The sequence below is a fragment of the Coenobita brevimanus genome, chromosome 30, assembly GCF_032717465.1.
Source record: "Coenobita brevimanus isolate Jiangsu-jjx chromosome 30, ASM3271746v2, whole genome shotgun sequence".
In the NCBI taxonomy this organism is placed as follows: Eukaryota; Metazoa; Arthropoda; class Malacostraca; order Decapoda; family Coenobitidae; genus Coenobita; species Coenobita brevimanus.
In genome coordinates, this window is record NC_136983.1 from 30,888,239 (window position 1) to 30,902,285 (window position 14,047).

Consider the following 14,047-nt stretch of genomic DNA (forward strand, 5'->3'; position numbering starts at 1 on the left):
TTTCACTTTCACTTTCATTACTCCAAGTATTTATACACGCTAGAGCGAAACTTTCACTTTCATTACTCCAAGTATTTATACACGCTAGAGCGAAGCTTTCACTTTCACTTTCATTACTCCAAGTATCTATACTGGTATTCTTATATTACTAATTATTTACATTTCTATTTACGTTTTGTATATTATTTACATTATTTTCATTTCTGTTTTATTTACACTATGTTATGCACTGTCACTTGCAGTAACTTATAAAAACTATTTTCCACTGTTCAGTTATATTTACATTCATTGCTTTCACTTGCTATTTACATTTGCCAGAAACTCTAACTTAGAGGAAGCCAGCCAGAATGTCCCAGCACTAGAATTTGACTCTCCCGAAATTGTTTCACTTAAAATACAGACAAGGTACGTGAAATCCATACTAGACAATTTACCTACCAACAAAGCTTCAGGTCAAGATGGAATTCCACCAATTGTTTTGAAAAAGTGTTCCCCAGAACTTGCCTCTGTTCTTGCTAAATTATTCAGACTATGCATACGTGCTTCTTCATTCCCTAATTCATGGAAAGAAACGAATATCCACCCAATTCCAAAGAAAGGAAGTTCCTCTGACCCCTCTGATTACAGACCAATAGCTGTCACATCTTCTTTTGGTAAGGTTTTTGAAACTGTAATTAATAAGCACATAGTTAAACATCTTGAACCCAACAACGTAATTAGTGACAGACACTATGGTTTTCGCCAAGAAAGATCCACCATTGACATACTCAATCACATGACTCATACCATCCATCAGTCAGCTGACCTACATGGAGAAACTCATGCAGTAACCTTGGATATTTCTAAAGCTTTCAACAGAGTGTGGCACCGTTCCCTGTTGTCCAAACTTCCTTGCTATGGATTAAATTCTTTTGTTCCTTTGATTTCCTCATATCTCAGCAACAGAAAAATAAGAGTAAAAGTAGATATTGTACATTCAAATTTCCACTCAATTAACGCCGGCATGCCGCAGGGATCAGTTCTGGCACCAACCCTGTTCCTCGTTCATATTAATGATCTCTTATCTGTCACCCACAATCCCATCCATTCATATGCAGATGACTCAACACTTCATAGTTCATTCACACTCAGACATTCATTTACAAAGTCTGATATCTCTAACTCTCAACTCAGTACAGCCATCTCTTTAAATCAAGACTTATCCACGATCAGTGTATGGGGACAAAATTACCTTGTCTCATTTAATGCTAGTGAAAGTAAATATATACAAACTAAATATATAAAATTTACTAATAGACAGGTATTGCCAGAATCGTATATTACCTTCAATGCTACAAATATTCCCATTTCCAAAAGTATTGAAATTCTCGGCGTCTCGCTTAACAATGCCCTCAGCTGGACCTTTCATGTCAGATCACTTGCTAAAACCACCTCAAAGAAACTTGGATTATTGTACAGAGTCCGTAACTTCTTCACTGACGAGTAGTTAGCTATAATATATAAGAGTCATGTGGGCTCTCAGCTTGAATACTGCTCACCCTTGTGGAATGGATGTGGAGAGGTTGCATTAAAACAACTAGACAAAATTCAGAACAAAGGTGTTAGAATTATTAATAACCCTGCTATTACTAACAAACTACCTTCCCTACAAGTAAGAAGGAATGTTGCCTCCCTTGCATTATTTTACAGATATTTTTATAGCAAAGGCTCAGACAAAGTTGCATCCATTGCGCCACCTCTCCATGCCTTCCATCGTGCTACACGGGCATCTGGCAGTGCTCATGACTGGAATATCACTCAGCCATACTGCAGAACTTCCGCCTATCAGAATTCTTTCATTCCTCGAACTGCATCTCTCTGGAACTCGCTTCCCCAGAGTCGTTTCCCTCCAAACTTCAAGCTATAGCTGTTCAAGTCTAACTGTTACAGATATTTTATGAACAGAGGACACCAGTAATCTGATTCATGGATATTTTTTTGTTCTATTTGTTATTCCTTCCTCTGTTCTTTTCTATAAAAAAAAAAAATATTTACACATTAATTACATTTCCACTTGCATTTTTTTAGGGTCACCAAAAAGATTGTAGTCACTGTCCATCATTATCATTGATAAACTAGCCAGTTCACGTTCCACAGGAGAGTCACTTAGCCCTTTACCCCTTCCCACACGAGGTTTAGAAAGGGTAGAGATCACAGGGCCCTTTGCAGTGGGCTGAGTAGTGACGGAATTGGACAGGCGCGAATCTGACATGGTTTCACCTCAAAAGACGACAGTAAACTGAATGATGTGGCCTATGGGCAGGGAAGGGTTGACAATGTCAGAGTGGTGACAGCTGCTAATTTATATGCTAGGAAATGATTGGCAGGAAATCTAGACCATACATAATAAATTAGGTAGGTCCAGGTGAATGTAAATATCACTTAGGCTTCTCCCATCCTTTCTTATATATATTTTTATTACGAGAATAGGTCATGTGGCTTATTTCAAGGGAAAATAAACAGGGAATATTAGTGAATGAGTGCATGTGGGGTGTTGCCAGGTGATAATTAGCTCATTCCAGATGTATGGCAGTATCAGTTTCCTTTTCTCATTCTTTTATATATTATTTTGGATAAAAATAGGGAATAGGGCACATTTCAATGGATAAAATGAGTGGAAAAATCCGTCCAGGATTTGCGTAGCGCAGCGCTGCTGGGCAGGTGGGAGGAGAGGGTACTGGAGGGGAGGTAAGGAGGGGAGTCAAGGACAGGGGAAAAAGGGCTACATTGTCAACAGTGGATGGGAGTACAGATGACATTAGCAAAACTGACTATAGCTGGACACTGGTAGTACTGATAGATGATACAAGCCACCAGTTGAAAGCCTGGGGGAATTCAAAATAACACAGAATCACAAAAGTGACGCCCCGCGGTATGATCCCTTGCTCCCGAGCGTCACACAAGTGATGCCCCACGGTTAAGGGGTTAAGGAAATGAACTTCTTACACCTTTTATAGATGACCAATAATTTACTTTGTTGCCTTTTTTTTTTTCCTTGATAGAGGTATCGATTTTGTTTTAGTACACAGGTTTTAACGTTTATTTTGCATCATATAATCGAGCTGTTGCAGTGCCACAATTTGTATTACCAATAATTCAGTTCAATTCTCTTGTCATTTACAGAAAAATTTTATTAATCTCTGAGAATATAACTCGTTCACGACTCAAATAGTGATGACTCATTCACCACTAGGGATTTATCCACAACTGGGTAATAGTGCTTGGAGGTTGCAAAAAGAGAATATGTAAGACACCATCCTCGTGAAATTAGTAACTTCTTTAACACAATAATATCTTTAAAAATATTGCTACCTGCAGTCATTGTGAAATGCTCAGATTTTGTCACCAGCGTAATACAAATTTTACACATCGATGAATGACACCAGTGTAATGCTGGGAATTTTAGAGATTATGGAGAATGGGGTAGCATGATCTTTTTAGCGAATTTTAGAGATTAAGAGAAGTAGGGTAGTGTGATCTTATTTGAGAACTTTAGAGACTAGAGAAACAGTCGCGTGATCTTATTTGAGAATTTATAGGAAATGAGGTAGCATAATCTTATTATAGTTTATAGGAATTGTGGTAGTGTGATCTTATTTGAGAGGGCGTGAGTAGTTAGATATTACCACACCTTGTAGGCCACTCAGTCTCATCTGTACCACTCCTTAAAGAATAGCAAAACTCGAACTCGAAATAACTTAACCTAAGATTTAATAAGCATTAAGAACTGAGACATATTACTCTTAAAACTGTCAATGAACCCAAACAAAATAATAATGAGGATATACAGTACATCACTAGAAACATGGATCTTTACAAGCTAAATTACTATTGAAAGAATACTGATACACGTGGATATATCAATCCCGTGGTCACAGTTGGACTCTCAAGAAGATACAAAGAATACTGATATACATGAATATATTAATCCCGTGGTCAGAGTTGGACTCTCGGGAAGATTTAAAGAATACTCTGAAGTTATTCTCTTAAGATTAAACTCATATAACTCAAGAATCATTCAGTAAAGTTACTGTATTTATACAGTATGAACAGTGATCAAATGGACTGTAATTAAAATGGACCAGGCGAACTAGGAAAAAAAGGGAAGGGGTGTTGTGATATAGTGTCATGCAATTGGCAGTGGCTTGAACGGAATATCTCCTTAACGATGGAAAGAGGTGTGGTGTCTCATTATATAGTACAAGAGGGATCAAGGGAATTATCACAAATTTAACTTATGTAAATGAGGACTTATCACACGAGAGAGAGAGAGGGGTGGTGAGAGTTCAGGCACTAACCTGTAATGATGAAGAGGAGCGGCGATCTGAAATACTCGATGCCGCTTCTCACCTTCTCTAAGTATCAAGACAGTGTCCAGGAATTGGCTAAAACCTTAACTAATTACTCTGTAATATTTTGTTTCTACTAGATCTCCAAAGAATACGAGATATACGTTTGCACTTGACATACACAGATAAATTACTTACAATGTTTCAAATTTTTGTAACAGGCGTACAGGAACTTTAATCATAACGAAGCCAAATCAATTAGGAATCAGAACAATTTTATTACTCATGTCGGTTTATATGTCTACACGACTGTAAACAAGACTCCAATAACACGAATTTAGCGCTTCACTAATGATTATCATCAGCAACCTTACGTCAGACAGCTCTCAGTCACCACTGCATAGGTCAGAAGGGGATTACTATTGACTTCGGCAGGTAAATCTCTAGCTCAGAATATGAAGAAAGACGTTCACGATTATTAATCCGTCACATCCCGAGCTATTTTGCACCTCCGACACACCCCAATCCCGAGGTATTATCGATTTTTTTTTTTTTTGCCTAAAACCTCCGCTTTTGGTGAGAAACATGGAAATTTCATAGAGAAATCGCTCACCTGAGGTTTAAAGTACTCAATCCAGGTAGCAGTACCTCCTTACCTTTCTAACAGGCTGGCACCAAAGAAAACTAGTTCTATGGGAGGGTAACTATTTCACACCACTCATAAATGGTATTTATTTATTTACTTGGTACGAATATATATGTAGTACGAGAGTATATTGGTTTTCAAACAGTAATATAGGCATTATAAGCATTGTTTCACTCACTAACTCATCACCATACCTGACCTTCTTTTGCCACATTATCTGATCATCATTTCTGACTGTTTCTTCCTCTAATGCTATGTAAACATTGTCCTCCACATTGTCATCGATTGGGGAATCACTCTGGCCATGAATGTCTTTATTGGCCAGGTCACTGGTAACAGGTGAACTGCTGAGTCAGTGGCATGCGGGGGGGGGGGAGGTTATGCGGTGTAAGGTATTGTCCCTGTTTGGCATCTTATAGAGGAATAGAGGAAGGTGTCCCGTGTATACATACAAAAAATCACGCGAGAAAATTTAAAATTGTGCAGATTATGAACCTTGCCATTATGCGACGTACCAGTACGTCGATGGGACTGGCAAGTGCAAAATGTTGCAATGTACCCATACTTCAACGGGATGCCTCGGGTTAATCTCTACTAAAATTTCCGCCGTGATACTTCCTTGTTCAAATGGCTGGTTCATTATGGATTAACATTAATCATATTTACACCAGTACTCAATTTGGTACTGTCAATAACAGAATCATGCCCACATCATGAATATCAACTAAGAGTATACTTAAATATAGAACTTAATGGTTTAATCATAAACTGTACAGACTATATTTATAACATTACCTTAGTTTATACTTACAATATTATCTTATACTAACTGTTACTATTACTTAGATTTATGGCACTACACTTGTTACTCAGATAAGGAGTGATTTCGTGTAAAACACATATTAAGCCCAAAGATTAAAATTCTCTTACCCACCTGCGTTATAATCCTCAGAGATTTATCAATCTGAGGTGTGTAGGGGGCATCATGAGGCACTGGCCAGGCTAACGAAAGCCGTACCAGCTTTTCCTTGCCTATATACAAGGGGGAAGTGCCATCTAGTTTGGCAAAGTTCCGGGATATTATCAGCTGCAGGTTTAGAGAGGCACCAACATGGGCACTCCTGAAATAAACAAAAAACAGTAAAACAATAATTAACCCAGATGCTTTCCCCACCTAGAAACAGCATAAGGTATGATTATATATGGACGGAATATTCGATACTAGGAGAATAATGCATAGCATGCCCAGTAGAATGTGCCACATAATCTTTCATACATCATTCAGTCCTCTGGAATCCTGGCGGTTCGTCACATGCCAAACCATCTATACGGTTTTTCCTCCTTCAATTTCAGCTGACAATGGCATTGCAACTGGCTGTTAATATTACAAGGTAAAAAACGATAAGAGCATATTCAGTATTAATAAAGAGTTTCATACCCATCACGCAAATTAACCACTCCTGTGAGAAAGGACATAAATATTGGTTCATTTAGGCTCAAACCAGGAAATATTTATTCAGCTGAGAGACATATGGACAATGAAAGGATTAAACAACGGCTGTACAACATCTCTTTTTTTTTCTCTCTCTCTCTCTTTTGAAAGCCTGATGAATGGGAATAGAGAGAGCAGAGCGACTGTAAACATGATTGATTTTGGATATGTGGAGAGAAGGTATGCAGTGCCAGGAGACGTGACACTCGCACAGGTGAAGAGTGCTGTGAAACGGCTGAAAAATGGGAAAGGAACTGGGGTTGACGAGGTGTATGCAGAGATGCTTAAGTGTAGTGGAAAGAATGGAATGAAGTGCTTGTTTGAGATATGTAAGAGCGTGTGGATGAGTGAAACTGTGCCAGCAGAGTGGAAAAAGGCTGTGATTGTACTGCTGTACAAAAAGAAAGGTGAGCTAAGTGAGTGCAAGAATTATCATGGCATAATTTTATTGCGTGTGATAGGGAAGGTATATGGAAGAATTATTATAAAGGAAGAGAGATATCAGAACTCCTAGTGAGTGCTAAACAGGGCGGCTTTAGGAGTGGCAGGGGATGTGTGGATCAAGTATTTGAAGTGAGACAGATAGCAGAGAAGGCTTGTGAGAAGGACCATAAAGTGTTTATGACATTCAAGGATCTGGAAAAATCTACTATCTACTGTCTACTGCAAGACGCCTCAATCCCGTTTGGGGTGGCCACAAACAAATCGCCTCCAAGTCGCCCTGTCACCCGCCATTTCACTGCCCTACTCCCAACTCACACCCCCCTCTCTCATATACCTCTCCACCCCATCCCTCCATCTCATCCTCGGCCTCCCCCTCCCTCTTCCCCCCTCCACCTCACTCACATACACTCTCTTCGTCAGTATTTCACCCTCCATCCTCTCCACATGGCCAAACCACCTCAGTGTGTTCCTCATAACGCTTCCTATCACATCCACATCCACACCGCAATGCTTCTTCATATCCTCATTCGTCAGCCTGTCTCTCCACGTGACTCCACAGGCTCCTCTTAAATAACTCATTTCCACTGCTCTCACTCTTGACTTGTGTCCTTCCAACAATGTCCAAGCTTCACTTCCGTACGTTAAAGTTGGTATCACAATACTGTCATGTAGTAACTTTTTCACTTCCATGCTCACTTCCCTGTTTCTTATCACTGCTTTCAAGGAACCAGCAACCTTTCTTCCCTGCTGTAACCTTTCAAGCACTTCACCCTCCAAACCTCCATCCTTACTCATCACACTACCCAAATACTTAAACGTACTCACATTTTCCAATTCCTCACCATCCAACCTCGCTGTACATTCACTAACTTCACCTCTCTCAAAGACCATCACTTTACTCTTCCCTACATTCACCTTTAGGTTCCGTTTCTTACACTCTCTCTCAAACTCATCCACCAAGCCTTGCAGCTCCCCTTCGTCTTCACTCAACAACACAGTATCATCTGCAAACAACAGTACAGGGAGTTTCCAAACACTATCCTCTCTCACCAAGGCCACTCCAACATCCACTACCCTACCTTGTACCTCTTTTATTACCCCATCCATGTACAGATTAAACAACCATGGAGACATGACACATCCTTGTTTCAAACCAACTTTCAAAGAGAAAAATTCACTTAGTTCACCATCCACACGCACTGCAGCCTTCGCACCATCGTACATACTCTTCACAGCATTCAACAACTTCCCATCTACTCCATATATTCTTAACACTCTCCACAATCCTTGTCTATCCACCCTGTCATATGCTTTCTCCAAATCCATGAAAGCCGCATACAACTTCTTTCCCTTCTCTAGAAACTTTTCCACTAAATATCTAAGAATGAATATCTGATCTACACAACCTCTTCCCTTCCTAAAGCCTCCCTGTTCTTCTTCAACTAATTTTTCTGTTCTTTCTCTAACTCTGTCTATAAGTATCCTACCATACACTTTTCCTATTATACTAAGAAGACAAATGCCCCTATGATTACCACACACTTCTTTTTCCCCTTTTCTTTGTACAAGGGAATAATTATACCTGACTTCCAATCCTCCGGGACTCTACCTTCCTCCCAGGCCAATCTGCACATCTTCCACATCCATTCTACTACTATCTCTCCCCCATGCTTCAGCATTTCACCACACACTCCATCAATTCCTGGGGCTTTCCCCGATTTAACTTTCTTCATTGCTTCCACAACTTCTATCCTACTTATTTCTTCCTGTCTTCTCACCTCTCTCCTTCTCCCAGCCATTCCCCAGCCACTTATACTCGCATTACTTCCATCCTCTACGTTCAACAATTCCTTAAAGTGTTCTCTCCATCTACTCACTTTTTCTCCCTTCTCCACTAGTAATCTACCATTTTTATCTTTCACTCCCCTGCTAACTTCACTTCCACCCTGTCTTACTCTTTTCACTTCTCTCCAGAACATTTTCTTACACTCCCTCCACTTTACACTCAAATTCCTTCCAAATTCCTCATCCACTCTCTTCTTACTCTCTCTTACTAATCTTTTCACCTCTCTCTTCCTTTCCACATATAACTCTCTCTTCCGCCTCTCAACTTCTTCCAGGCCCCTATTTCTCATCCATTCATTGTATGCTTTCTTCTTTTGTATGCTGGAAAAAGCATACGACAAAGTAGACAGAAAGACTGGAAAGTTCTGTGCTGTCAGGTGCTGTCAAAAGTTTTTATGATGGTAGCGAAGCATGTGTAATGGTTAATGGGCATCTAAGTGTAACGGTAGGTTTTTTCAATCCCACCATTAATGTTCATCCAGTGTAATGACGGATTTATAATCTTACCGGTTGTTGGTACTGGTCAACTTACCCATTGACAATTCAGGTGGTACTCTACTTAGTCTCCCCTCCTTGGTTAATAGAAAAAAAAAAATCACTTCAATAAAACAAAAGGGGGGAGGGGGTGGTATTTTGACTTGGTATGGTAGATGATAATTGTTTAAGAGAATTTTGGTAGCGTTTTTAGTTTTTGGCCGAGCCTAGATTTAGTCAGTACCACAGGTGGTCGTCGTTCCCTCAGCGAAGGAATCTTGAATTGGATGGGGAGTGAATTAGGCATGAGAATATAATTTCCGTGATTAGGTACACCAAGAAAGAAAATTACATACTTTAATAATTTTTATGCTGGTTTTCAAAAGACATTTTAATTTCATGACCTTTGTAATATGAAAGAAGATTGTACATTAAAACCATGGTTTGGGTGATCATTCCTACAACATTGTCACCAGGCGAAAGCAATTTGATACATACAAGCGATTTATGAGGTCATTGTACCTTACTTTCTTTTTGTCAGTTATTCTTGGGCTCGACAATAGCCTCAAGACAGGGACCTGTTTACGAGCTTGGATTGTCTTTTCGGGCTGGCCTAGTCTCGAACCAATAAAAATAATTACTTGTGTTCTGTCTCGTCCGAATAGTATACTCTCATCATGTAATTCTCGATAATCCACAAATACTTTCCATTCATAATTATTAATAGTTCATAATCATCATTGCTACATATTCACCAAAATATGCATTATCACTCGGGCTTGTGTAGCCTCGAGGTACAATTCAAAAATTGCATAATCACCAAGAATACGTAATCACTCGGGCTTGTTTAGCCTCGAGGTACAATTCAAAAATGGTATAATCACCAAGAATACATAATCACTCAGGCTTGTTTAGCCTCGAGGTACAATTCAAAATTACATTATTGCTCACAACCACTAAGTTCCCTTCCACGCTCCTAATTTTCTAACATTAAATTAAGAAAGAAAACGGTTAATGGTTTTGAATTTTGCCTTTCCGTTACCAGATTACATCACTTTTAAATTTCTATTCCTTATTTACAAACAAAAAGTTCACTTGTTAGAGCAGATCAATGATACTATTTCAATTACATTTGGTTTATAAAATAATTCTTGGCTAGTGTAAGTGTGTATGTTCACGTCTATGGACAATACCACAGGGAGGCCTCGTGCTCACACTGACGTCGCCAGTGTCTGGGGACTGAACCAACGTCCATTATACACGACGTCTGGGCCTCAAGTCTACGTTAAGCTTTCAACAAAATTACTTCATATGGTCCATGCCAAGTAAGGATTAAACAAAGAAAAAAGGGGGGGGAAAGGAGAAATGTGGACAGCTCACCTGAACCAACGTCCATTATACACGACGTCTGGGTAACAAGTGCGGCTTCGTCGGGCACGCTTGGGATGCCACTGCTAGGTCAAATGAGGTGGTGTTTTTGAAATATGGTGGGTTTCAATTCTCTTCACAATTTATTTAGCAGTGTACACATGACGCCAGGACTTTTGATTGGATTGGGGAAAATTTGGGATTCAATCCTTACTTAATTTAGATACTGATTTTACCACTATCCCCCCTTGAATTTTGGGGAAGCTTATGCCATCTAGTGGCGGTTAGGGTAAGCGGGACTATTAAATCCTCACAAATGACATTATTTAGGCCTTTTTGACTGTTTTTCTCACATATTTGGGTTCTGTCAGCTTCATTAGTAAACATTTCACAACTAGGATACGGAAAGAATTGTATACTCATCATTATTCTGTTTAAGGTTTAAACTCGGCACCTAATAATGACGCACAAAGGAAGGGGGAAAGCTGCGCGCATCTGTTATTTATTACTCGACCAGATGGAGGAATTCCCGTAGCTCAACATCCACAGTTATATCACCCAATGCATAGATACAGAGATACATACATATAAAAATAAAGTTAACCCTACATTAATCATTAACATAAGAATTACTACTTAGGATAGGAATTTATTGACTAGTATTCAGGTTACATCCTATCTAACTTAAAAATTACAGTACTTCTAAACACATACATGAATATTAAATTTGTGGCACTACATAAGTGAATGGTTCACAATCGGTGTGGGCGTGCGACAGGGTTTTGTGATGTCCCCATGGTTGTTCAGTATATATTATGGATGGGGTGATGAGAGAAGTAAAAACACGAGTAATGGACAGAAGGATGGCGTTGGTAATGAAAGGTGATGGATGGAATATCTCACATATGTTGTATGCCGATGATGCAGTACTGCTTGCAAGTATCGGACAAGAACTTCTTAGGCAAGTACAGAGTTTTGCTGATGTCTGTGAGCGTCGTGCCTTGAGAGTAATGTAGAAAAGAGTAAATCGATGGTTATTGAGAGAGAAGGTGACTCCCAGTGTAATGTTGCAGTGAATGGAGAGAGACTGGAGTTGGAGAGACTTCAAATACTTGGGTACAGTGATAGAACAGAGACGAAAATGTGCAAAAGAAGTGGAAAGTAGAGTGACACAATGAAGAAAAGTTGCCGGTGCAATGAAGACCTTGATAAGAAACAGAGGCTTGAGTGTTGCAACTACACGAGGCTTACATGAGGGAGTGTTGGTGCCAACTTTAACATATGGATGCGAGACTATGGTTTGGCATGAAAATGAATAATCAAGAGAAAGAGCAGTGGAGATGGGACTGCTGAGAATTGTTTGTGGAGTACAGAGAGTGGATAGGATACGAAATAATGTGATTCGTGAAGGTGTGGAGTAAGGAAGTTGGTGGACACCAGAATCGAAGAGTGTGTGCTGAGATGGTATGGTCATGTGGAGAGAATAAATAACAATAGAGTGGTGAAAAAGGCATATCTAAGCGAATTTGAAGGAGGGAGGAGGCGAGTTAGGCCAAGGAGAAGGTGGAAAGATATGGTGGATGAGTATTTGAGGAAGAGAGGTTTGGAAGTCGGTGAGGCTAGGGAACGGACACGAGATCGAGCTAGGTGGATGAATGTTGTGAGAAGTGCATGATCAGGTATTTTGGCGCCGCTTTTTAACGTGGCAGTGTCTGAATTGACTCAGTTGGATACATTTATGTGAACCTACAGAATGTGGTGAATGTTTTTGGCGTATCCGATGAAGCCAGGATTCCGTGGGCTTGGATGATGAGTGAATGAAAGTTTGGCCCATTGGATAGGGCAAATTTGGGCTGTCTGGACATTGCTACTCCTCACCCTGCCCTGGGGTGGGAAAGGAGGTTCAGATGATGATGAAGTCTTTCATTTTCAACGTTTCTCTTAATTCCTTTACTTGGAGGACGCATTTCCTATTTAGTTCTACTTAAAGTCAGATCACCGTATTCAGCCTAAGAAGGGATTTTTGAAAGCTGTATCTGGCTTTTCGTTCTCAAAAGGTCTTCAGTATAATCGTGTGGGGATCGTAAGATGATAATATATAGAGTGAAGAGATGTAGTATGAAAACTAACCTGAACTGTGGCGATTTAGTCCACGGTTTCTTAGTTTAGAGGTTTCTATCACTATACCACCGACTATTTTAGAGCAAAGGGGAAAAAATCCATTATAAACTGTTGTACTTTCTTTCTGTAATGCCTGACAGTATTCTAAGTTCACTCTGAATTACATGTAACATACTGGATATAGTTCACATAACAGGGGTCACTGTTCAATTAGCCACTGTGGCCCGTATTACCGTTGGCTAAGGAAGCTCCTGAACATCTTTTCTTAACCAATTTATTATGCTTGTTACGCCTTACTGTTATACTCCGTGTTATGTAAATCCTTCAAACATCCCAGTACTCTGCATACATAACGTACAAAAGGATATTAACCAGCCACATCCAAAAGTAAATCGCTACGAATGAGGTGCTAGGGAGCCTTCTAACCCAACAAGAATACTTGCATGTGTTAAAAGAGATGCATTGCTTTGGGGAACAGACTAAACCTAAAACAAGTACTTTTTTGTTTTTCCGGAAAATTGTATCCGTGTGTTTACATGCATTTTTTTTTTAACTCTCGGGTCAGTATGATAAAGTTTTGGAGATCCAGAACCATAGGCAAAAATGTGTTTATGATATACTGTGAACAATTGCAAGAGAAAAAAATCTTCATAAGTTTTGCTCAGTTATAGTTATAATTTGTGTTCCTCCAGCTTTATTTGTTCATAAACTATTGCCATGACTCTTTGTGAGGTCAAAATACCAAACAAATTATCACCATACAGAATTATAGTTTGTCTTCTCCGGATAGTAAGTAATTGTTTTAAGTAATTACATCACATGGAAGTCACTGCTGTAAATGGTCGAGAATAAATACAGTTGACAGAAGCACTAGCGAGACCCCTACGTTCTACTGTTACCTTCAATACGGTGACACTACTTTTCAACCATGCAGTATCCGAGCAATGTCATTCAGATCTGGAGAGATTTTTCAAACAGGTGAAGATGGATCGGACATCCATTTACCCCTTCATGACAAGAGATCTGCCTAAAGCCGGACAGTCTCATCTGAGGAAACATGAATAAATGAAACAAATGCATTCGAGGACCGAATGCTAATCGCCCGCCAAAATATGTCGTTGGATAACAAACAAATTACCCACAATATAAATTAGATGATTCACAAAACTATACGGAATTCAGTCACCGCGTTTCGCACAAAAGCCCGGCCGTCGATATTTACTCGAGACCGTAACGTAAGACGATGTATAATATATGGAAAGTAAAGAAGAGTGCAATTGTTATATTTTTTGTACTGCAAATATATGAGACAAAAGATTTACATACATA

At 39.5% G+C, this 14,047-nt stretch overlaps 1 protein-coding gene across 1 annotated transcript in view; it reads right to left on the bottom strand.

Moving 5' to 3' along the window:
- The window catches only part of LOC145395281 (ionotropic receptor 93a-like), a 66,254-nt gene that overhangs the window by 18,556 nt on the left and 33,651 nt on the right, over positions 1-14,047 (bottom strand). Inside the window, exon 6 of the mRNA XM_080268959.1 lies at positions 5,909-6,095. Within this exon, the coding sequence (XP_080125085.1) occupies positions 5,909-6,095 (187 nt within the window). The remainder of the gene's footprint in view (positions 1-5,908; positions 6,096-14,047) is intronic.